Source organism: Coregonus lavaretus (genome assembly GCF_964263955.1).
Source record: "Coregonus lavaretus genome assembly, chromosome: 13".
Lineage (NCBI taxonomy): Eukaryota > Metazoa > Chordata > Actinopteri > Salmoniformes > Salmonidae > Coregonus > Coregonus lavaretus.
Genome location: NC_140000.1, coordinates 34,391,016 through 34,414,504, shown reverse-complemented (window position 1 = coordinate 34,414,504; position 23,489 = coordinate 34,391,016). Strand labels below are relative to the sequence as shown.

The following is a 23,489-nucleotide window of genomic DNA, read 5'->3' as shown; positions in this document are numbered from 1 at the left end:
AACCCGTTCACAGGGATGGTTAACTCTCGAGGTTCCACTAGTCCGTATCGATCTAGGTAGATCCGCTTTCAGTCTTAATGCCTAATTTCTCTGCATATCTAAGCATACCTCTTGAGCTATCTGTATCCTCCTGACTGGTCCAGTCAGTGTGCCCCCTCCGCAAAATACCGCTGACAGATATTTTTTTATAAATAATTATGATAAAATGTGGGTTTAGAAATACAGTTTAGTAATGAATTAATCTGAAATATTAAACAGAACAAATCTGAGGGGGCACGTGCCCCCTATGGGTATGACGCCTCTGTCTTCCATCCGATCCTGCAACCTCCGCTGCATCCAGGTAGGCCGTATAATCCCGCCTGAACCAGGCACTGAGCAAAGAGATGCCTAGGCAGGACGCTAGATACTCTAGTGCATGCAGTATCGTCAGTGGAGGAGAGAGGGTGACAAAACAGAGCAGCATGCCTTGCCCTTAACTGCACATACAGAACTAACATCAACAACATGCATGCCAGTCTTCCTGGTTGAGAGTTGACGAGAGATGAACTGCTTCTCCTAGTTTTTATGAGAAATATTACTGTGTTGAAAATTCCAGATTGTATGCATAATCAAATAACATACAGCTCAGACACCCATACATACCCCACAAGGTTTTGTGTTTTTTTGTGGACACCAGCAAGAGTAGCTGCTGCTTCTGGAAAAGCTATGGGGATCGAAATAAACAGACAAATAGACACTCACAGTGTTTGATTTTATTTTAGCTACAGGTGATGAGCAGGAGTAATGTTTGCAAAATAATTTGATTGGCGGAGTGGTCTAAGGGTCGTCCGGGTTACGGGAGGGTTTGGCCGGCTGGAATGTCCTTTTCCCATCGCGCTCTAGCGACTCTGTGCGGCGGCTGGGCGCATGCACGCTGACTTCGGTCGCCAGCTGTACGATGTTTCCTCCGACACATTGGTGCAGCTGGCTTCCGGGTTAAGCGAGCAGTGTGTCAAGAAGCTGCGCAGCTTGGCAGGGTCATGTTTCGGAGGACACATGGCTCTCGACCTTCGCCTCTCCCAAGTCCGTACGGGAGTTACAGCGATGGGACAAGACTAACTACCAATTGGATATCGCAATTGGTAGTTACAGCCTGGGATCGAACCCTGGTCTGTAGTGACGCCTCAAGCACTGCGATGCAGTGCCTTAGATCGCTGCGCCACTCGGGAGGTGAGTTGTAGTTGTTTTGATTGAATGAAGAGACTGTTGTGGTTGTAATGTTGTAACTTGTAGTTTTATTTAATTTTGTATCTTTGTTAGAGTGATAATTTTGTACTGGTGTATTGTATTGCTGTGCTGTGCTCAGGGCACCTTTGAAAATTGGTTTCCCCTGACTAAATAAAAGTTAAATAAATACAATTTAAATTACCGGTAATACAAAAATATCATGTTCTTTTTTGCATCTCTGCAAAAATGTGGATAAAAGATTGAAAGGAATTTTAATCTTATTCAGTACATTTAGTAATTGCTTGCTTTTCTTAAGTCTAGCAACCTTGCCAGAAGGCATGCCAGCTAAGATCTACTTTAACTTAATTGATAGCCTGAAGTGGCTTGGTTGGTTATAAGGTTGGGAGATAGGTTCCCAATCTAGATGGATAGCTAAAGTCAACTTCATAAAATGGCTAGGTGGCTAGTATTACAGAGAAACAACAGAACATTTTCATCCAGCCCATCACCGGCAGCTAAAATCAAATCAAAATCTGTGTGTCTTTGTTCCTTGGTGCACCTTGGAAGGAACCACTTACTAGGGATAATAGGGGATGGGTCCTCTTTGCTTGGTCCAGTCAGTGTGCCCCCTCCGCAAAATACAGCTGACAGATCTTTTTATAAATAATTATGATAAAACGTGGGCTTAGAAATTAAGTTGAGTAATTAATTTAACATAAAAAAAACATGAAAAATCTATGTGCATGATGCCTCTGCAGACAGAGGTTATGAGTTCATCCCTAAAGGAGCACAGCTGCCACCCCTCTGTCTCTGCAGCAGCAGCACACTACAACACATCCCAAAAGACAGCAGCCGACTTCAAATCAATAACAATGGAAGGTCTGCGAGTCAGGGAAAAGCAAGATAAGCAGTTTATATAGTTACCCCCTTCTGTTTAGAAAGTAGAGCAGAAGGCTGAGTCACTGAATAGTCTTCGGTCCTTGCTGTTGGTATTTTGTCTATAATTAGCTACCACACCCCCATGCACAATTACTTATCTTTAATAAACTCCCCAGCTCAACATCCCCTGATTCCCTGTCGGTCTCTGAACTTTTACCTCCTCTGCACGCTGCTGTGAAGGAGGTAGCGAGTAATTCCTAATCACTTCCTCCCTTCTATTTGGGACATGAAACCTTCAAAATAGGGTGTCTCCAGATGTTTTGTGTGCAAGTCACTAAAGTATTACCCTTTTTGCCCTTTGATGTGCTCTGTCTGCCCACACTCTGTTTGAAGCGTAGATAATCCTACTGAAGTCTCTCTATGTCGATTTGTGAACGACCATCATCAAGAGTGGATGGATACAGTTGGGGACAACAGGGGTTGGGTGGGCAAGGCACGGTTTTATGTGAATATAGTTTTATATAAATATGGTTTTATATTCCTGCAAATAACATGTAATGATAAATGGTTTACAAATGAGTGCAATCACTGCATTTAGAAATGTATTTTTCAATGATTGTCATATCAGATATTAGCTACAGTGATGGAAGTGTTAATTTTTAGAGTGATAGAAATGTATGATGCAGTATGAATGTAAAACACAACTGGAGATGGCACCCAGCTCTAGTACACTGCACTTTACCCATAAACTAACAGAGATACTGAGATTTATTATTCTGTTACTTAAATCTTGAAGGCTCTTTATGGCTCTGGGATGACAAGCATAATCTCCTTTTGACAAGGCAGATGAGGAGCCCTAGTGAGCTATGCTCTACTGTGCTTCTGCACAGATATAAACCATGAGGTGTCTCTTCTCGAAATAAAACAGCCCAGCTCAGACAGAACCTTACTGCTGTACAAACTGCAAACAAGGCAGCTAGAAATGTGAAGCGCAGACATACCTTAACTCTATGTGAATCAGTAGTGACATCTAGTGGTACTGCTCTATCAGAGAACAAGCAGTCACTCCAGAGGTTATTAGTAAATTAACTGTTAAAATGTATTAAGAAGTAGGGGAGCAGAATATTAATATTAATAATTCAGATTAAATATTAACATGTCTTACCTCTAATCATAAATAGGCCACATCCACAGATTATGGTTAGAAAATAGGAGCAGGGTTTATTGGGAGCGTGACTGTGTCTCAAACCAGAGCCAAAAGAGACACCACTGACTGGTGAAGTTATGTAATCCCTTTACCCCAGACAATGCCTCTGTGTAGTGAGCTGGTATGGCAGTACTGAGATTGGGACTGTGTTATTGGTTCAAATCACCTGCTAAGCCTATCAGTGCTTATAAAACCGCTACCACATCCTCTTCATGCACTACTTCATGAAGTTGAACAGGGAATGACCCTGTTATCCTTCTCATGGAGGCCTGTGGTGCCAGTGATGCCAGTGGTTCTCCAAGTTTTTGACCCGCGACCCCAAGAAGGAGTGGTTCAAAGCTTGCAACCGCACACACGCACGCGCGCACATTCACTGCACAAATGTAGTGATTCATTTTCAAACTGTGTTTATTGAAAGTAATTCATGAGCTGAAAGTCATTCATGTTAGCAGTCAATATCAACTACTAGGGATATCATGTACTTCTCTGCAGGGGCGTCATGCGCCCATTATTTTAGAGGGGGCACAAAGTCCATTAGGATGGATAAATATTTAGCATTTTTCAAACACCTGAAACAGCTTTTTCCTGCAATCTAGAGCCATAATCATTATTCCCGAATTTTATATACAAAGTGTCTTCTTTCTGCATAGGTTATCTAAGCATACCTCTTGAGTTGTCTGTATCCTCCTGACTGGTATTTAGTTTTTTTAAATACATTAAATATGTTTCTCTGCTAAAATCTGGATAAAAGACTGAAAGGAATGTGAGTCTTATTCAATATATTTAGTAATTGCTTGCTTTTTAAAGTCTAGCAACCTTGCCAGCAGGCATGCCAGCTAAGATAGTTAGACAAGCTACTCTAACTTGATTGATAGCCTGAAATGGCTTGGTAGCTAGTTATGAGGTTGGGAGATTGGAAACCTATCTAGCTGGCTAGCTAAAGCCAACTTCCTAAAATTGCTAAGTGGCTATAATACAGAGAAACAACAAACACATTTTGTTTTATTTATTCATCAAGAAGCATTATGACTGTCAAGAAGCATTATGACCATCCTGTTTCAGTTTGTTTTGACTAAGAAAATACAAGTTTAGTAAAATATGTAAAATCTGAAAATGTTTAAAACTGGACAAATCTTAGGGGGCATGTGACTTGGTGCCCCCTATGGGCATGACGCCACTGTCTGTCTGATCCAGGAATGTGTGGAGGAATCTGGGCTATAGTGCAGCAGTATGGGAATTTCATCACCATGTCACACATTCCACTTATCTGCTGGCGGGGGAAATAGAGGAGGAAGTGTTTTTTCTTGTTTCCTCTGGTAGATATGGCGGATTAGCTCTGACAGGTAATACTATGAGATCCTGATAGATAAATCCATTAATCTCTCATTCCCAAACAGTCTAGCCTTTGGATCCCATAATTCCCCCCATGATTCTCCCATGATTGTAAATTCTACAATTGGAATAGTACCAAACATTGTTTGTCTCATTAATGTTAATGTCATACTTGATTTATGTGTGTTTAGTTTATCCTGGAAATGTTGTCTGTTGTGGTGTAATACCTGTCTTTATGGACAATTTGTTTAATGCAAAAGATGCCAAGCATCCTTGGGTAGGAAAAGTACCAGTTTAATGAACTGTGTACTCTGTTAGATTCCATCTTAAGGTGTCAAGTCTCACTGAAGTCATTTCCTACAGGCACACACACAATTTCCCCAAAACAAAGTACATGTAGTACTCACAGAGAGTTGCCATCACTTTGACTTAGGGAACAAATCTAGGAATATTTGCACAAATAGGTAGGGCAGTATGTAGCCTAGAGGTTAGAGAAGCGGAGAGTTGCGGGTTCGAATCTCTGTGCTATACTGTTGCTGACCATGTGCTCCTCTGAATGTGTGTGTGTGTGTGTGTATGTGTGTTATGTTATGTTATATTTGTCAACAGACTGCATTCTAGATGCAGTACTGGTGAAGAATAGACCATTTGAAAAAGATAACATACATTTATTCACATCTACAAGAACCACAGTATAGTATATGTATATTATAATCATATATAATCAGAAATGTTCAGAAGAGCTCAGAGACTCCTATGGTCAAAAATTACACAAGTAAAATTGATTCAGATTTACACATATGCCTGGACAAAAAAACACACAACTCTTTTTCTCTTTCATCATACTCTAGATGTGTGTGTGTGTGTGTTGTCGAGGCACGTGGTCCCCAGCATCTAAGTCTGACAGAGCTCATCACAGCCCACGCTGATGCTGATGACTGACAGCTTTATCCACGCAGCATTTCTATACACATTTGCCTTATTTCCCTATCAGATAATTGACCATCCACTCATCGGCCATCGGTGGCTTTATCGAACACCTAAGTCACTTTATGGAGTTAGCGATAAAATCCCTCTTGATTAACCTGGCTAATCTGAGTGTGTGGGGAGATTAACGCCCCAGTTCATTTGCATGAGTGAGTGCTGCCATTTGGCTATCTGCATGGCAGTGGTAAGGTTCCCCCCTTGGCTCCTGGGCCAGTCACTCACCGGGCACTGTGTGGGTGGCACAATGCACTGGGGGCATCAGTACCCTCAGGCAAGGAAGAGAGTTGTTGTTTTATCTGTGGCTGGGCTAGTGCCAGCCATCACGGAACAAGAGACAAAGGTATTTTTTTTTCTCGGAAATGCACCAAGAATATTTTGGTCAAATGTAATTCCGGAAACAGTATAGCTACTTCTTTGACAGTGCAGTTGTCAAAACAATGATAACGTAATAGCTGGCAATGGTAGTAGAGATATTGCTGTTGGTCTGTAGCCTTAATTTTCAAAATACTGCTTCTGTATTGCATAAGATGTTTTGTATTGTACGTTGCTAACTTTGAGGTAGTGTGTCATAAGGGTTGGCTCATGATTTACTGTGAGTATTGTAACTTGGCCTTAGCATCACATCTATTGTCTTTAACTCTCTTCAACCCAATAACCATTATTAGATTAAGTGTTCATCACTACCACATCCTTTCGATTGATTGATTGAATTGATTGGATAATTAAATGTAGTAGGCTGCTCCAGCTGGAGACAACATTCAACACATAAAAAATTATCGAGGCTTAAAACACAAAGCCCGGAGGCTTATTTCCATTGTGGTCTTCAATTTCCATTGTAACCCATTTATCTTCTTCAATGACTAATCAGATTAACATAATACTCTCAGACCTCAAAATAACTCATCATGTTCTCAAAACACATCTTGCCTGAATCATTTAATGTAGACCCACAACTGCGTGTGAATGAAAATCTTATTCTGAGGCGCCCACGTGGCCTAGTGGTAACACTTCCAGCAGTATTCAAACAGTACATGTTACAACGGCAATCTTCTGCACTGTCTAGACTATAAATAAGGCTTGAGAAAATAAATATCGTAAGGAAGGTGGAATTCCACACTTCTTTAAAAAAGTAAAATATTGTTTGGTCAACACCCCATGGGGAATTAATGTGATCTGTCAATTGTCACCCAATGTACTGTATGGAGAGGAACAGAATAGGGCATGCACATCTGCTCCACCACCACATGCCACCACCATCTGACACCCCCCTGTATTGGATAACGTTCCCCCTGATCATTGTTTCCACGGCACCCTGGCCTTCCCCTGCAGACTCCATGCAAAGCAGGCAATCAGGAGCCATCTCTCTCCTTTTCCTCATGGCCTTCCACTCCCTCCTTCCCTCTCCTTCCTTCCTACCCTCCCCCCTCCAGGCTCTCGCCATATGTCAAACATCACTCAAAATCTGACAGCAAAAGGATATGTCACACAACCAAATTGCATGTGAAAAGTGAATGCAACATGCTACAGGTGATAAGTGAACTGTTGTCTGCCTGGTGACCTGCAGGCTGGAGGGTTTGGGAGTTGTGGAGGGTATGAAGCACTGAACATAGATTCCTGGAATTTTCAGCAGCGGCTCAAACCCTCTGGAGGAGTTGTGTAACATTGTAGCAGCAAGGGGCAGGGCTTCCACTGTGACATCATGGGGGAAGAAGACTATAAGTTGAGTGCCACCGTTCAGACACCTGCAGACAAACAAGCAAGCAGCAAAGCAGAAGACAGTTGGGATAATTTGCCAAAGCGCATTTAAGGATATTATACTTCCCCGTGAGCTCTACAAATAGACCAACAGCAACCATGTCAGCACACGCCAGCCTGCTCCTTCTCATCACTGTGTGTGTGTCCATGCAGGAAGGTGAGTACTACAGCGCTATTACTATAATAAATTATCTAAGGATTTGTTATTTCTTCCACAAGCAAAAAATTAACTTAATAATGTCATTGAAGCATTGAACATAATAATGGTCAAGTGTCTTCCACTGATCATTTTCTGAATGCATAACTGAATTCAAAATATCTATTGGGAATGACGCACTATATAAAAAATTATGAAATTGTATTGAGGTTCTGCGCTACTGTCTTGCATCAACAAAACACTGGCTAACTTTTCATTGAAACTAATTAATCTCCCTATAAAATAGTGACATGGTGCAGCATTGTTTTCATTGTTCAGAGCAATGTAAACACTTACTCATGCACACACTCATTATATTCAGTGACAAGATATACAAACCAACAAAGACACACGTTTCAGAGACACACGTTTCAGCAAGCCCTGTTCCAATTGTCACATCATCAATGAAGATTTATCGTTAACACATTAAGACCAGTATTACATCTCACTTCAACCTTGCTGACTAGCTCAGGGGTACACATTCTCAAATGTTAATTCTCTGGAGAACCTCTTCATCTCACTCAGCAAATAGATTATCTTGTATTTGAGTGATCTTGGTTGTCAAAAGCACCTTAAACTTGAACTTGTGAGAGCATGACAATGTTTGCTACCTGGTTGTACAGACTTTTCATTGTACAGTCAGAAAATACCAGAGGCTGTGTTTCTCCAAACTCTGGTCATCTCTGTAACGGGACAAATGAGATGTTATGACTCCACTGAAACACTAGCACACATTCCCCTCCTATCGAGGGACCCACTTACTTACTTAACACAGTCAATAAAGAGGTGGAGTCTTCTCTAAATGTCTGCTTGCACTATTGGCACTCCCTTCAGAATGTTTGAACAGGCAGATAACAGCGATTAAAGATGATTACTAGCTTTCCACGGAAAGGTTTGAATAGACTGGTGTGATAGATCAAGGCAAATAGCGGGGTACCGGTAATAATACACTTGTCTAGTGTCCTTTTACGCTGGTGGATTGTACGGTTTTGATGCACCAGGATTGTTTTCTAAGCTATATCCTTCTGTCTGTCATGTAGGATTGGGACTTCCACTGTCAGAGAGGCCTAAATCCAGTGATCTGGCTCCACCTCACAGAGTGCGGACCAAACGCTGTGCCTGCAACAACCAGCTGGACTCTGAATGCCACTACTTCTGCCATCTCGACATCATCTGGGTCAACACACCAAGGTGGGCACACACACCTCACAGAAATATATGTATTCACAGAGAGAAACACATGCACTTACACTACACACCATCAAGGACGTCAAACAAATACCTCAGCTTTGCAGACATAAACTTGAGCAATTCACTTATGTGGGTCAATTATGTCACAGTGTGATGATATCAACATAATCGATCAACATAAATATTTGCACCGTTTTTTATTTTAGCTGTGTATCATTAGTATCAATATGACATTATTCTGGCAATCATCCCTGTCTGGCAACACTGCATTTTATTAATGCCAAGGAACAAAGTCTATAAACATTGTGGTTATATCTTGGGGGTGACTGATAAAACTGACATTCCCTTTCTCTCTTTCCCTTTCTGCAGTAAGACTACTGTTTACGGCTTGGGCAGCCCTCTGTCGCGTCGCCGTAGGTCCGCCGGTCGCTGTGTGTGTGCCGACTCTGACGACCACACTTGCACCATCATGTGCCAGGACAGGTGAGTAGGGGTCACAACAATAGCCAAGACAACATCACACACACCACCACCTCAGACAGACAGATACTCAGTCACTGTGGAATGTCCTAGTTTTATTAGTCAGCCATTTGAGGACACAGAACAAGAGGGACTCCTTGTTGAAGCTCTTCAAGGTGCACAAGGTGTGGTCTGAGAGCATAGCTCACTTCTCTGGGATGCTATTATTAGCTTGAGGGAGTGTTATTGTGTGTATCACACAGGCGTTCCCTCTCAGGGTGGAATGAATTTGCACCACATGTTACGGAGTGCCCGAGGGGGCAGTGCAGTCTCAGGCTGCTCTAGCGTCCCCACGGCATGTTTTGATTGGCTGAAGGGACCGGGGAGTGAACTGTGTAGGCGTCTCGTATCATTGAAAGGCTGAGTTAGGGATTAATGGTTCCTAAGGATGATAGAGAAACAAATACAGGCACCTAGAGACACCCAGAGACTCATTCCACTCATTGTTCCTCATTGGGAGACAAATGGGTCGTTTTTCATTTAGGGACAGTTAGGGCTCTAGTCAATTCAAGTTCAGCGTTACAGCGGGATTGAAATTGAAAGGCAATGTTCCCGCATTAGCAGAGACTGCATTCATGGTAAACGCTGCATATGTCGGCTCAATCAGAAATTACCTTTACATTTCTAGCGCGCAATCTGTAACGCTTCAGCGATACAGATTGAATAGAGCCCTTAGACATTATATTGTAAAGACATTATTGTTTGGTCTATGCCATTGCAATGATGTCAGTAAAACTGTTAGTGTACAATAAAGTACAATAAAGTTGTCTTTAGATTGCCAAATTGGCAAAAAAAAAAAAAGAGGCAACAGTTCTTTACACACCTGATTCTTTGATCAAAGGTATTGTGAGAGTTCACTGATATGAGGGGTATCTACAGTGCCTTCAGAAAGTATTCATACCCCTTGACTTATTCTACATTTTGTTGTGTTACAGCCTGAATTCAAAATTGATTAAATATATTTTTTTCTCACCCATCTACACACAGTACCCCATAATGACAAAGTAAAAACATGTTTTTAGAGAATTGTGCAAATTTATTGAAAATGAAATACAGAAATATATAATTTACATAAGTATTCACACCCCTGAGTCAATACTTTGTAGAAGCACCTTTGGCAGTGATTACACCTGTGAGTCTTTCCGGGTAAGTCTCTAAGAGCTTTCCACACCTGGAATGTGCAACATTTGGCCAGTATTCTTGTCAAAATTCTTCAAACTCTGTCAAATTGGTTATTGATCATTGCTAGACAACCATTTTCAGGTATTGCCATAGATTTTCAAGTAGATTTAAGTCTAAACTGTAACTCGGCCACATTCCCTTTCTTCTTAGTAACCAACTCCAGTGTAGATATGTCCTTGTGTTTTAGGTTATTGTCCTGCTGAAAGGTGAATTAATCTTCCAGTGTCTGGTGGAAAGCAGACTAAACCAGGTTTTCCTTTAAGATTTTGCCTGCGCTTTGCTCCATTCCGTTAATTTTTTATCCTGAAAAACTCCCCAGTCCTTTAACGATTACAAGCATACCTATAACATGATGCAGCCACCACTATGCTTGAAAATATGGAGAGTGGTACTCAGTAATGTGTTGTATTGGATTTGCTCCAAACATAACACTTTGTATTCAGGACAAAAAGTTAATTGCTTTGGGATTTTTTTTGGCAGTATTACTTTAGTGCCTTGTTGCAAACAGGATGCATGTTTCGGAATATTTATTCTGTACCGACTTCCTTCTTTTCCCTCTGTCAATTAGGTTAGTATTGTGGAGTAACTACAATGTTGTATATTCATCATCAGTTTTCTCCTATCACAGCCATTAAATTCTGTAACTGTTTTAAAGTCACCATTGGCCTCATGGTGAAATCATGGTTTCTATCCTCTCCAGCAACTGAATTAGGAAGGACGCCTGTATCCTTATAGTGACTGGGTGTATTGATACACCATCCAAAGTGTAATTAATAACTTTACCATGCTCAAAGGGATATTCAATGTCTGCTTTTTTATTTTTATTTCACCCATCTACCAATAGGTTCCCTTCTTTGCGAGGCATTGGAAAACCTCCCTGGTCTTTGTGGTTGAATCTGTGTTTGAAATTCACTGCTCGACTGAGGTAGCCATTCCAAAATCATGTTAAACACTATTATTGCACACACAGTGAGTCCATGCAACTTATAATGTGACTTGTTATGCACACTTTTACTCCTGAAGTTATTTAGGCTTGCCATAACAAAGGGGTTAAATACTTATTGACTCAAAACATTTCAGATTTTCAATATTTTATTAATTTGTAAAAATATAGAAAAACATAATTTCACTTCGACATTATGGGGTATTATGTGTAGGCCAGTGACACAAATAAATTCAGGTTGTAACACAACAAAATGTGGAAAAAGTCAAGGGGTGTGAATACTTTCTGAAGGCACTGTATCTTTGTTATCACACCAAAATTCACGGTTTGCAACACTGAGGCAAATTGCTGTGTCATTGTATGGTTTATTCCATAGTTTTTGGAAAACTCTTGCACTGATCATCGTTTTATGGTGTCATGTTCAAAATGTCTGCCCCCATCTCTCTCTCTTCTTGTGTGCAGCTCATATAACTCTTCACCGCAGAGCGCCATAAAGAGCTCTCGTGCCAACCTGTTGACTTTCTTTAGGTGAGCTTAAACTAAGTCCTGGAACAGCTGTTTGCTATTCTGGTTATCAAATGAAGCATAGGCTGTACACATAATTATTTAATATTGTACCACAAGATGACCTTTTGATTATGTTGCTGACCAGTGTCTCTTTCCTCCATAGATCTATGGTCAGAGCCTCTGAGAGAGCCAGGGGATGGGCCTTCCCACCCAGGAAGGAAGAAGCCGGGGCCCATGGGCTTCATGAGCGCTAAACAACATGGTGTGAGGAGAGAAGAGTGAGCACCAGAACAAATGACACTCCTCTAAAGTGGAGATGAGCAGAACAAAGGGCTGCTGAGAGAGAGGTGTCACATGCAGGAAGGCCACAGACCGGTGGGACTGCCTGACTATTTGTCTGTTTGCACCCAGAAATAGAGGGTGGAAAACAAAATGTGACAGAGGCCTGAAGACTGAGAATAGACGCTAGATCCAAACCTTGAGGGATGGATCAGGCATGATGCACACAGGCTATTTGTGCAGCAAAATAGTTATTTTAGTGGCTGGAAGGACAAGGGTGGTCCATGCTACTGGCTGACTCTGGCCAGGTAACCATAGAGGAGAGAACAGTTGATGTGTTTATGCTGGTTGTCTGTGTTCAAAACAGTGGCAGACCATTGCTGTCATGATGGAAAGAATGTAACAGGGAGAATACGACTGACAGGCTACTGATACGATCATCAAAATGATGAATGAGATAATCACTGTGTTTTTCTCATTCTTTTGCCTTTATTTGATTGTACAATAACAACATATTATGATTGCTATGCAGGTTATTCATCAGGGAAAATGACTGAGGTCATTTAAAGGTGCAATGTTTAGGATTGTTTAGGATTATACACTGAGTGTACAAAACATTAAGAACGCCTTCCTAATATTGAGTTGTAAAGTTGACTGGATGTCCTTTGGGTGGTGGACCATTCTTGATACACATGGGAAACTGTTGAGCGTGAAAAACCCAGCAGCGTTGCAGTTCTTGACACAAACCGGTGCGCCAGGCACCTACTACCATACCCCGTTCAAAGGCACTTAAATATTTTGTCTTGCCCATTCACCCTCTGAATGGCATACATACACAATCCATGTCTCAATTGTCTCAAGGCTTAAAAATCCTTCTTTAACCTGTCTCCTCCCCTTCATCTACACTGATTGAAGTGGATTTAACAAGTGACATGAATAAGGGATCACAGCTTTCACCTGGATTCACCTGGTCAGTTTATGTCATGGAAAGAGCAGGTGTCCTTAATGTTTTGTACACTCAGTGTATATGTGTGGAATGAATGTGTGTATGGGTGGGTGGTCGGGTGGGTGGGAGTAAAAAATACATAACATTGAAACGTACGGTATATCATTGACAATTTATTCAATTCTTGAGATTTTGATTTATACCACTTCTGTATTGAGTGACTGTGTGAAGCAGTATGTAATAATAAACAAATGAACGGTTGAATTATACAAAATACTTGCCTGACACTCCTTATTTGACTGCTTTGACTAGATGATGAACACTACGTTTACATACAACACAGTGTAATAGTTCCATTACAAATATTCTGATGGGTCAAGGAGTGCAGGTGGAATGGTGTTGTCAGTCTTCTATGGTTTATAACTCTGTAACAGAACATATTATAAAGGGAATGTGAAGGGACGAGAAATTCCACCCAAGTCACATGTGGCCAATTCTCCTGTGTTGTTATTGTTTTATGGTGTGATACAGAACACATCTAGCCCATGGGATAAGAGACAGGAAGCATATTCAGTCAAACAAGTTGCCTGGATTTAAACAGTTTTTTCCTGGTGTATACTTGGGTCAAGAACTGGGACAGAAAGGGAAACACCTAATAAGCAATGACTGAGCACTTAGAGTTGACTGAATCATAAATCATTATCACTCCACATCATACTGTATGTATTGTTAATTGATGAGGTAGGTGTGGAAAAGCAAAAAGCCACTTTAGAGTTGTGTGAAGAGTGGACTTTATTATGAGAGCTCCCTGCACTGCATGCAGGAATAGGTGAGATTGAATGGGCCATTTCTAAACTATGTAATGTATAGTATATGATTATTAATTTGGCAGTGGTGTAGAACGAAACCTTGAACAGAGTGTCCCCACTAAGCCACTGAAGGGAGCGTCTCACCAGAATGTGAAACGTTGAAAGGATACTATTGAAATTAGCTTATTGATGATATAACACGTCTGTAGTGAGGAGGAACATGCTATAATATTGCATTGTTACGTAAATATGGTTAATTTCAGCTCTCCAGCAGATCTATACATTAGGATTCTCCATTCACTTTACTGGAAAACTAATGGTACGTTGTGTATACAATGTTATCAAATTAATAACAATAACTGTTTTGAAAAAATACTCTCACGTGCTGATGTATGGCACGTGGAGCAAATCATTGAGAAATAGAACATGATTGTACTGTTTGTGTACAGTAGTTTCACCTTCTCCCAGTCTCTTAAGCCAATGCAAACACTGCTCTGAGTTCAAACAGAGGCCCAAGGTAGATACAGTTGAAGTCGGATGTTTACATACACCTTAGCCAAATACATTTAAACTCAGTTTTTCACAATTCCTGACATTTAATTATAGTAAAAATGTCCTGTCTTAGGTCAGTTAGGATCACCACTTATTTTTTTTGAATGTAAAATGTCAGAATAATGGTAGAGAGAATGATTTATTTCAGCTTTTATTTATTTCATCACATTCCCAGTGGGTCAGAAGTTTACATACACTCAATTAGTATTTGGTAACATTGCCTTTAAAGGGTTTAACTTGGGTCAAATGTTTCGGGTAGCCTTCCACAAGCTTCCCACAATAAGTTGGGTGAATTTTGGGCCATTCCTCCTGACAGAGCTGGTGTAACTGAGTCAGGTTTGTAGGCCTCCTTGCTCGCACACGCTTTTTCAGTTCTATCAACACATTTTCTATATGATTGAGGTCAGGGCTTTGTGATGGCCACTCCAATACCTTGACATTGTTGTCTTAAGCCATTTTTCCACAACTTCGGAAGTATGCTTGGGGTGCATTGTCCATTTGGAAGACCCATTTGCGACCAAGCTTTAACTTCTTGACTGATGTCTTGAGATGTTGCTTCAATATATCCACATAATTTTCCTTCCTCGTGATGCCATCTATTTTGTGAAGTGAACCAGTCCCTCCTGCAGAAAAGCACCCCCACAGCATGATGCTGCCACACCTGTGCTTCACGGTTGGGATGGTGTTCTTCGGCTTGCAAGCCGCCATTTTTTTCCTCCAAACATAACGATGGTCATTGTGGCCAAACAGTTCTATTTTTGTTTCATCAGACCAGAGGATATTTCTCCAAAAAGTACGATCTTTGTCCCCATGTGCAGTTGCAAACCGTAGTCTGGCTTTTTTATGGCGGTTTTGGAGCTGTGGCTTCTTCCTTGCTCAGCGGCCTTTTAGGTTATGTCGATATAGGACTCGTTTTACTGTGGATATGGATACTTTTGTACCTGTTTCCTCCAGCATCTTCACAAGGTCCTTTGCTGTTGTTCTGGGATTTATTTGCACTTTTCGCACCAAAGTACGTTCATCTCTAGGAGACAGAACGCGTCTCCTTCCTGAGCGGTATGACGGCTGCGTGGTCCCATGGTGTTTATACTTGCATACTATTGTTTGTACAGATGAACGTGGTACCTTCAGGCATTTTGAAATTGCTCCCAAGGATGAACCAGACTTGTGGAGGTCTACAATGTTTTTTTTCTGAGGTCTTGGCTGATTTCTTTTGATTTTCCCATGATGTCAAGCAAAGAGGCACTGAGTTTGAAGGTAGGCCTTGAAATACATCCACAGGTACACCTCCAATTGACTCAAATTATGTCAATTAGCCTATCAGAAGCTTCTAAAGCCATGACATCATTTTCTGGAATTTTCCAAGCTGTTTAAAGGCACAGTCAACTTAGTGTATGTAAACTTCTGACCCACTGGAATTGTGATACAGTGAATTATAAGTGAAATAATCTGTCTTTAAACAATTGTTGGAAAAATTACTTGTGTCATGCACAAAGTAGATGTCCTAACCGACTTGCCAAAACTATAGTTTGTTAACAAGAAATTTGTGGAGTGGTTGAAAAACAAGTTTTAATGACTCCAACCTAAGTGTATGTAAACTTCCGACTTCAACTGTAAATGGCCAAGGAATCCAAAAGCTCAAATGAATAAAAAAATAGATTTGCCCTTCAAAAGCAGGCCAGTTTGTGTTGTCATATGGATTTCTTGGCACATTTCCTATGACCAAATGTGTCATTGTGGTAGTGTCCTGCACCACCCATCCTTAGTTATCATGACCCCTCGCTGACATGTAGGACATAGGCCTATTGCTGAGACAATGAGTAACACTGGGAATCGTCCTACTGGGGTTTTTAATGAGATGACTTTCAAATAATCTAATAATCTTCCCTTCGGCAGTGTGATGCAATCAGCCCCAGTCCTGTCATACTTGTTGTCATACATCTACTGTAGAGTACCCCTGCGGCCAGGCTTTCTAGACAGGCCCCAGCATAGTCATCCTTCAATCAAGAGCAGGGACGGGCGGCCGGGCGCCATTTCCTCATGTGTCACCACAACAATAATAGACCAGAGGGCAACAAGGTCACACCATGTCCCATTATGTTCTCTTACACTGTACATTAGTCAGATAATTGTGGATCCACCTACAGTTCTGCAACTGAAACCTATCCTCTGCCAAAACCCTGCTCCATTTAAAGTAACCTGCTATGCTCAAACCTGCTCTACTGCAACAAGGGTTGCAAAACTCAGATAATTGTAATTCCCATCATTCTGAAAGTGACGCAGGAAGTGTTTAAATGTACCCTGGATATTTGATTCCTAGTGTTACTCATCGGCTGGGTAAACCTTCTGGTTTGCTATGTAGTGGTCATCTTGGTTCTACACTGTAAAAAAGGATGCTTTCTCCCATTCCTTTTCATCCAAAGTTGAGGAGGGAGAAATGACAGGAAGTAGCAGGCGAGTTGTTGGTCAATGAGAGGAAGTGATATGAAGTAGTGGAGGGTTGATAATGAGGTGATTAATGTTTTTCTCCCCGTTTGGCGGTTACCAAGGTGCACCTTTGTCATACCCCAATACGATCTGTAAGCAAAAGTACCCAACAATATTTATATGAAAACAGCATGCCACTCTCTGGGTATAGTTTCTGTTAAACCACTTGTATATTCTATTCATTAGTAACAATTAACAGCTATACTGTGACCTTGTGAAGTGATTTCCTATGAGAACCTGCATCATGGCTTTTAAATCAGCTGGCAGCAGAATCTTGCATCTGGCTATGCCTCTACTGGGCTGGCTAAACTCTGTCCATGGTGCTGGAAGTCTCTAAAGGGCCTACTTTATAAGCCAGACTTCAAACTGCAGTAGCTAACATCACTTTCATCCTTCCTGTATTCAATTAGCCTAAACTGACAAGAGGAGATAATGCAGTGATTGAAGACTGTTCTAAGATATTGCGCTCCACTTACTTTCTGAGATAAGTAAATGAATAGCTTACCTCAAAAGTCACTGAGCTGACATTAATTTTGACATTTTGGTGAGACTAGTATACAATACACTACACTCAGTATACAGTGTACAGTTGGCTGGACCTCTGTTTATTTCCATGCTATCCACCTCTTATCCAACCCCAGACAACCTCTGTAACTCTTTGCCTTTTGTGTGGTGATCTCCAAAACAGGAAGGTCTGTTTCCTCAACAACCCAAACAAACAAACTGTCACCTTTGCCCCCGTTCCACTCCCCCTGATAAATGCCTCTCACTCCCATTGTCCCTGAGTTGGCTGCTTTGCAAAGCAACCCTAATAACCCCATAGAAAGTCTTCTGTAGCTGTTCCTCACAAGTGCACGTGTTGTCCCTGTGATTGTGTCGTGGTTGGCTGAGTTACAGTAGGTACATCATCAGTGCAGAGCATCTAGGTAGGCGGTATCCAGTTGTTTGCTATGTTTTTCGGACGACTGTGTGATCTCGCTCTCTGTAACCAATGTGAGTAAGACCTTTAAACAGGTTAACATTCACAAGGCGGCGGGGCCAGACGAATTATCAGGATGCGTACTCAGAGCATGCGCTGACCAGCTGGCAAGTTTTTTCACTGACATTTTCAACCTCTACCTGACTCTGTAATACCTACATGTTTCAACAGAACACCATAGTCCCTGTGCCCAAGAACGGCAAGGTAACCTGTCAAAATGCTATTGCCCCATAGCACTCACATCTGTAGCCATTAAATGCTTTGAAAGGCTGGTCATGGCTCACATCAACACCATCATCCTAGACACCCTGGACCCACTCCAATTCGCATACCGCCCCAACAGATCAACAGATGATGCAATCTCTATTGCGCTCCACACTGCCCTCTCCCACCTGGACAAGAGGAACATCTATGTGAGAATGCTGTTCATTGACTATAGCTCAGCGTTCAACACCATAGTGTCCTCCAAGCTCATCACTAACCTCAGGACCCTGGGACTGAAGACCTCCCTCTGCAACTGGATCCTGGACTTCCTGACGGGCCGCTCCCAGTTGGTGAGGGTAGGCAACAACACATCCTCCATGCCCTCAGGTCCTCAAAAAGTTATACAGCTGCACCATTTAGAGCATCTTGACTGTTTATTATCTATCCTGTTGCCTAGTCATTTTATCCCTACCTATATGTACATACTGTATCTACCTCAATTACCTCGTACCCCTGCACATCGACTCAGTACCGGTAGTGAGCATTTCTTCTTTGCCAAGATAATCCATCCACCTCACGTCACTTCCTGTTGAATGCGGAATGAGGAAAAGCTCGGATTTGTTGTTTTGAAAGTGTATTGGGAAGTTCTTAGTAGCTAGCTAACTTTTTAGTTTGGTTCCCGCGACACAGTTGGCATCAGTTGCTGGGATTGCTAGTCTCTGTCCAGTGATCCTGCCGACCAAGGACGGGTCTGAGGAGCTATTTGGCAATGCAGCTAGCCTAGCTGCTAGCTAGCAGCATATCAAGCTAGCGGGGTTTCTTGAGGGCTTGAACGCAGCCCGCGACGCGGTTAGCCATTGTGGCTGGGACCGCGGATTGTCCCGGGTTTGTGGCTGTCTAGATCCCTGCTGTTTGTTGTTTTCAATCTACCCTGTGACCTGCCATGTCTGGAACTGCGAGGAGTAACAGCATAACCTACGTTGCTAGCTACCATGACAAAGACCAAAGCCGGCGGGAGTACCATTGTCGAGGACAGTGTTGTCTCTCTATCACACGTGAAGGATATTTTAAACAAACAAAAATAGTTCTACAAGCAGTTGTTACAACAACAAGAAAATATCTTCAAGTGCTTTGTCCAAATACTGGTGGATTCAACTAATAAAATAATGGACGACCTGACCAGAGAGGTCCAGAACCTAAAGAACAGTTTGCAGTTCTCCCAGGGTCAGCTCGATGAGTTGAAACAGGAAAACGGCAAGATGACAGCAATCTGTAAGTCATTGAGAGGACATCAGTTCTGTGTGTGAATCCATGATAACAATGACGGATAAATCTCGAGGGACAATCAAGGCATAACAACATGGTTGTGGACGGAATTTCAGAATCTCCACATGAGACCTGGACGGAGTCTGAGGACAAAGTGAGGGAAATGATCTCTGAGAAATTGAAGATGGACCACAAGAAGATTGAGGTGGAGCGCGCCCACAGGACTGGAAAACCCACCACCGTCCCAGGTGACAGGCCCAGGCCGATTTTGGTCAAGTTCCTGAGGTTCAAGGACAAGGTAGCTGTTCTGGAAAGAGCCAAGAACTTGAGAGGAATGTATATCTTTCTCAACGAGGACTATCCTGAAGCTGTGCGCCACAAGAGGAAAGAACTTGACTGGGGCGGCAGGTAGCTTAGTGGTTAAGAGCGTTGTGCCAGTAACCGAAAGGTCGCTGGTTCTAATCCCCGAGCCGACTAGGTGAAAAATCTGCGATGTGCCGTGGAGCAAGGCACTTAACCCTAATTGCTCCTGTAAGTTGCTCTGGATAAGAGCGTCTGCTAAATAAATAAATAAAATATATATATAAATATCCCAGCCATGAAAGCTGCCAGAGCGCGTGGGGATATTGCTTACATCCGCTATGACAGGCTCATTGTCCAGAAGCCTGGAGAGAGCCAAGCCTATGGGTTCGTAGCTTCAACCTTGCAGCACACACACACACCAATTGATTAATGGATTGCTGAATGTATATTTTTTTCTCTTGCTTTGTTTGTTATTTTCAGTATTATGTCTATCTCTGATAATCTACCCAGGAAAGAGCTGAAAATAGCCCATATTAATATGCACTGCTCAAAAAAATAAAGGGAACACTAAATAACACATCCTAGATCTGAATGAATGAAATAATCTTATTAAATACTTTTTTCTTCTTCTTTTCACAACAAAATCACACAAAAATTATCAATGGAAATCACATTTATCAACCCATGGAAGTCTGGATTTGTAGTCACCCTCAAAATTAAAGTGGAAAACCACACTACAGGCTGATCCAACTTTGATGTAATGTCCTCAAAACAAGTCAAAATGAGGCTCAGTGGTGTGTGTGGCCTCCACGTGCCTGTATGACCTCCCTACAACGCCTGGGCATGCTCCTGATGAGGTGGCGGATGGTCTCCTGAGGGATCTCCTCCCAGACCTGGACTAAAGCATCTGCCAACTCCTGGACAGTCTGTGGTGCAACATGGCGTTGGTGGATGGAGCGAGACATGATGTCCCAGATGTGCTCAATTGGATTCAGGTCTGGGGAACGGGCGGGCCAGTCCATAGCATCAATGCCTTCCTCTTGCAGGAACTGCTGACACACTCCAGCCACATGAGGTCCAGGGCCAACCGCACCAGCATATGGTCTCACAAGGGGTCTGAGGATCTCATCTCGGAACCTAATGGCAGTCAGGCTACCTCTGGCGAGCACATGGAGGGCTGTGCGGCCCCCCAAAGAAATGCCACCCCACACCATGACTGACCCACCGCCAAACCGGTCATGCTGGAGGATGTTGCAGGCAGCAGAACGTTCTCCACGGCATCTCCAGACTCTGTCACGTCTGTCACATGTGCTCAGTGTGAACCTGCTTTCATCTGTGAAGAGCACAGGGCGCCAGTGGCGAATTTGCCAATCTTGGTGTTCTCTGGCAAATGCCAAACGTCCTGCACGGTGTTGGGCTGTAAGCACAACCCCCACCTGTGGATGTCGGGCCCTCATACCACCCTCATGGAGTCTGTTTCTGACCGTTTGAGCAGACACATGCACATTTGTGGCCTGCTGGAGGTCATTTTAGGGCTCTGGCAGTGCTCCTCCTGCTCCTCCTTGCACAAAGGCGGAGGTAGCAGTCCTGCTGCTGGGTTGTTGCCCTCCTACGGCCTCCTCCACGTCTCCTGATGTACTGGCCTGTCTCCTGGTAGCGCCTCCATGCTCTGGACACTACGCTGACAGACACAGCAAACCTTCTTGCCACAGCTCGCATTGATGTGCCATCCTGGATGAGCTGCACTATCACCCAGGAAGCATAGGAACTGAGAAGTGGTCTGTGGTCACCACCTGCAAAACCAGTCCTTTATTGGGGGTGTCTTGCTAATTGCCTATAATTTCCACCTGTTGTCTATTCCATTTGCACAACAGCATGTGAAATGTATTGTCAATCAGTGTTGCTTCCTAAGTGGACAGTTTGATTTCACAGAAGTGTGATTGACTTGGAGTTACATTGTGTTGTTTAAGTGTTCCCTTAATTTTTTTGAGCAGTGTATGTAGCCTTAGAAATGAGGTTCATGAAATCAATAACTTGCTAACATCAGATAACATATATTAGCAATTTCTGAGACTCACTTAGATAATTAATTTGATGATACAGCAGTAGCAATACAATAATATAAAATTCTATAGAAGAGACAGCTTAGAGAAGATCTTATGTCAAGTGTTATTGAAGTGTTGTGGTTGCAGGTTCACTTGCCACATCTAAAGCCTTTTCTTTTGGGGTGTTGCTATAGGCCACCAAGTGTGAACAGTCAGTATCTAAATAATATGTGTGAAAGGCTTGATAGTGTATGTGATGTAAACAGAGAGGTCTACTTTCTTGGGGACCTGAATATTGACTGGTTTTCATCAAGCTGTCCTCTCAAGAGGAAGCTTCTTACTGTAACCAGTGCCTGTAATCTGGTTCAGTTTATTAATCAACCTACCAGGATGTTTACAAACGCTACAGGAACAAGATCATCCACATGTATCGATCACATTTTTACTAATACTGTAGAACTTTGTTCTAAAGCTGTATCTGTACCCATTGGATGCAGTGATCACAATATAGTGGCTATATCCAGGAAAGCCAAAGTTCCAACAGCTGGGCCTAAAATAGTGTATAAGAGATCATACAAAAGATGTTGCTGTGACTCATATGTGGATGATGTAAAAAATATTTGTTGGTCTGATGTGATTAATAAGGAGCATCCAGACGCTGCACTTGATGAATTTATGAAATTGCTTCTTCCAATTATTGATAAACATGCACCTGTTAGGAAACTGACTGTTAGAACTGTTAAGGCTCCATGGATTGATGAGGAATTGAAAAACTGTATGGTTGAAAGAGATGGGCAAAAGGAGTGGCTAATAAGTCTGGCTGTACATCTGACTGGTTGACTTACTGCAAATTGAGAAATTATGTGACTAAACTCAACAAAAAGAAGAAGAAACTGTATTTTGAAGCCAAGATCAATGATATAAAGAATTATGGAAAAAAAAACTTTGGAGTACATTAAATGGAATTATGGGCAGAAAGACAAATTCAACTCCATCTTTCATCGAATAAGATGGCTTTTTCATCACAAAATCATTTGATGTTGCCAATTATTTTAAAGTTGAATTTGTTAAAGTGGGCAAACTTAGGCAGGAAATACCAACAATGAACAGTGAGCCATCGTATTCATGCATAAAAAAACAAAAAATGAAAGAAAAGCATTGCAAGTTTGAATTTTGTACAATTAGTGTGGGAGAGGTGGAAAAATTATTGTTATCTATCAATAATGACAAACCTCCTGGCATTGACAACTTAGATGGAAAGCTACTGAGGATGTGTCACACCCTGGCTCTGGGACTCTATATGTTGAGCCAGGGTGTGTTCATTCGATGTGTTCTGTTTCTTTGTTTGGGTGTTCTAGGTTGTCTGTTTCTATGTTTGCCTGTGTGACTCCCAATCAGAGGCAACGAGTGTCAGCTGTCGGCTGGTTGTCTCTGATTGGGAGCCATATTTAAACTGTATGTTTTCCCTTGGGTGTTGTGGGTTTTTGTTCCGTGTCGGTATTTGTTTACCGTGGACTTCACGAGTCGTGTTTTGTTTGGTATACTTTAACTAATTAAAGTCATGTTTGTTTCACACGCTGCGCCTTGGTCTATTCACTCATACGACGATCGTGACAGAAAAACCCACCGTAAAAGGACCAAGCAGCGTGTCCAGGAGCAGGCAGACTGGACATGGGAGGAAGCGCCAGGAAAGGAGATGGAGAGGCTGGCGATGG

At 42.1% G+C, this 23,489-nt stretch overlaps 1 protein-coding gene across 1 annotated transcript; it reads left to right on the top strand.

Moving 5' to 3' along the window:
• The first annotated feature begins 7,357 nt into the window (after nt 1-7,357).
• LOC311139450 (endothelin-2-like) lies at nt 7,358-13,399 on the top strand. The gene is made up of 5 exons (XM_084174326.1): nt 7,358-7,523; nt 8,603-8,753; nt 9,123-9,236; nt 11,860-11,925; nt 12,068-13,399. Exons 1-5 carry the CDS (start codon nt 7,466-7,468, stop codon nt 12,156-12,158), a joined length of 480 nt encoding a protein of 159 aa, XP_084030452.1. The 5' UTR covers nt 7,358-7,465; the 3' UTR covers nt 12,159-13,399.
• The last annotated feature ends 10,090 nt before the right edge of the window (nt 13,400-23,489 follow it).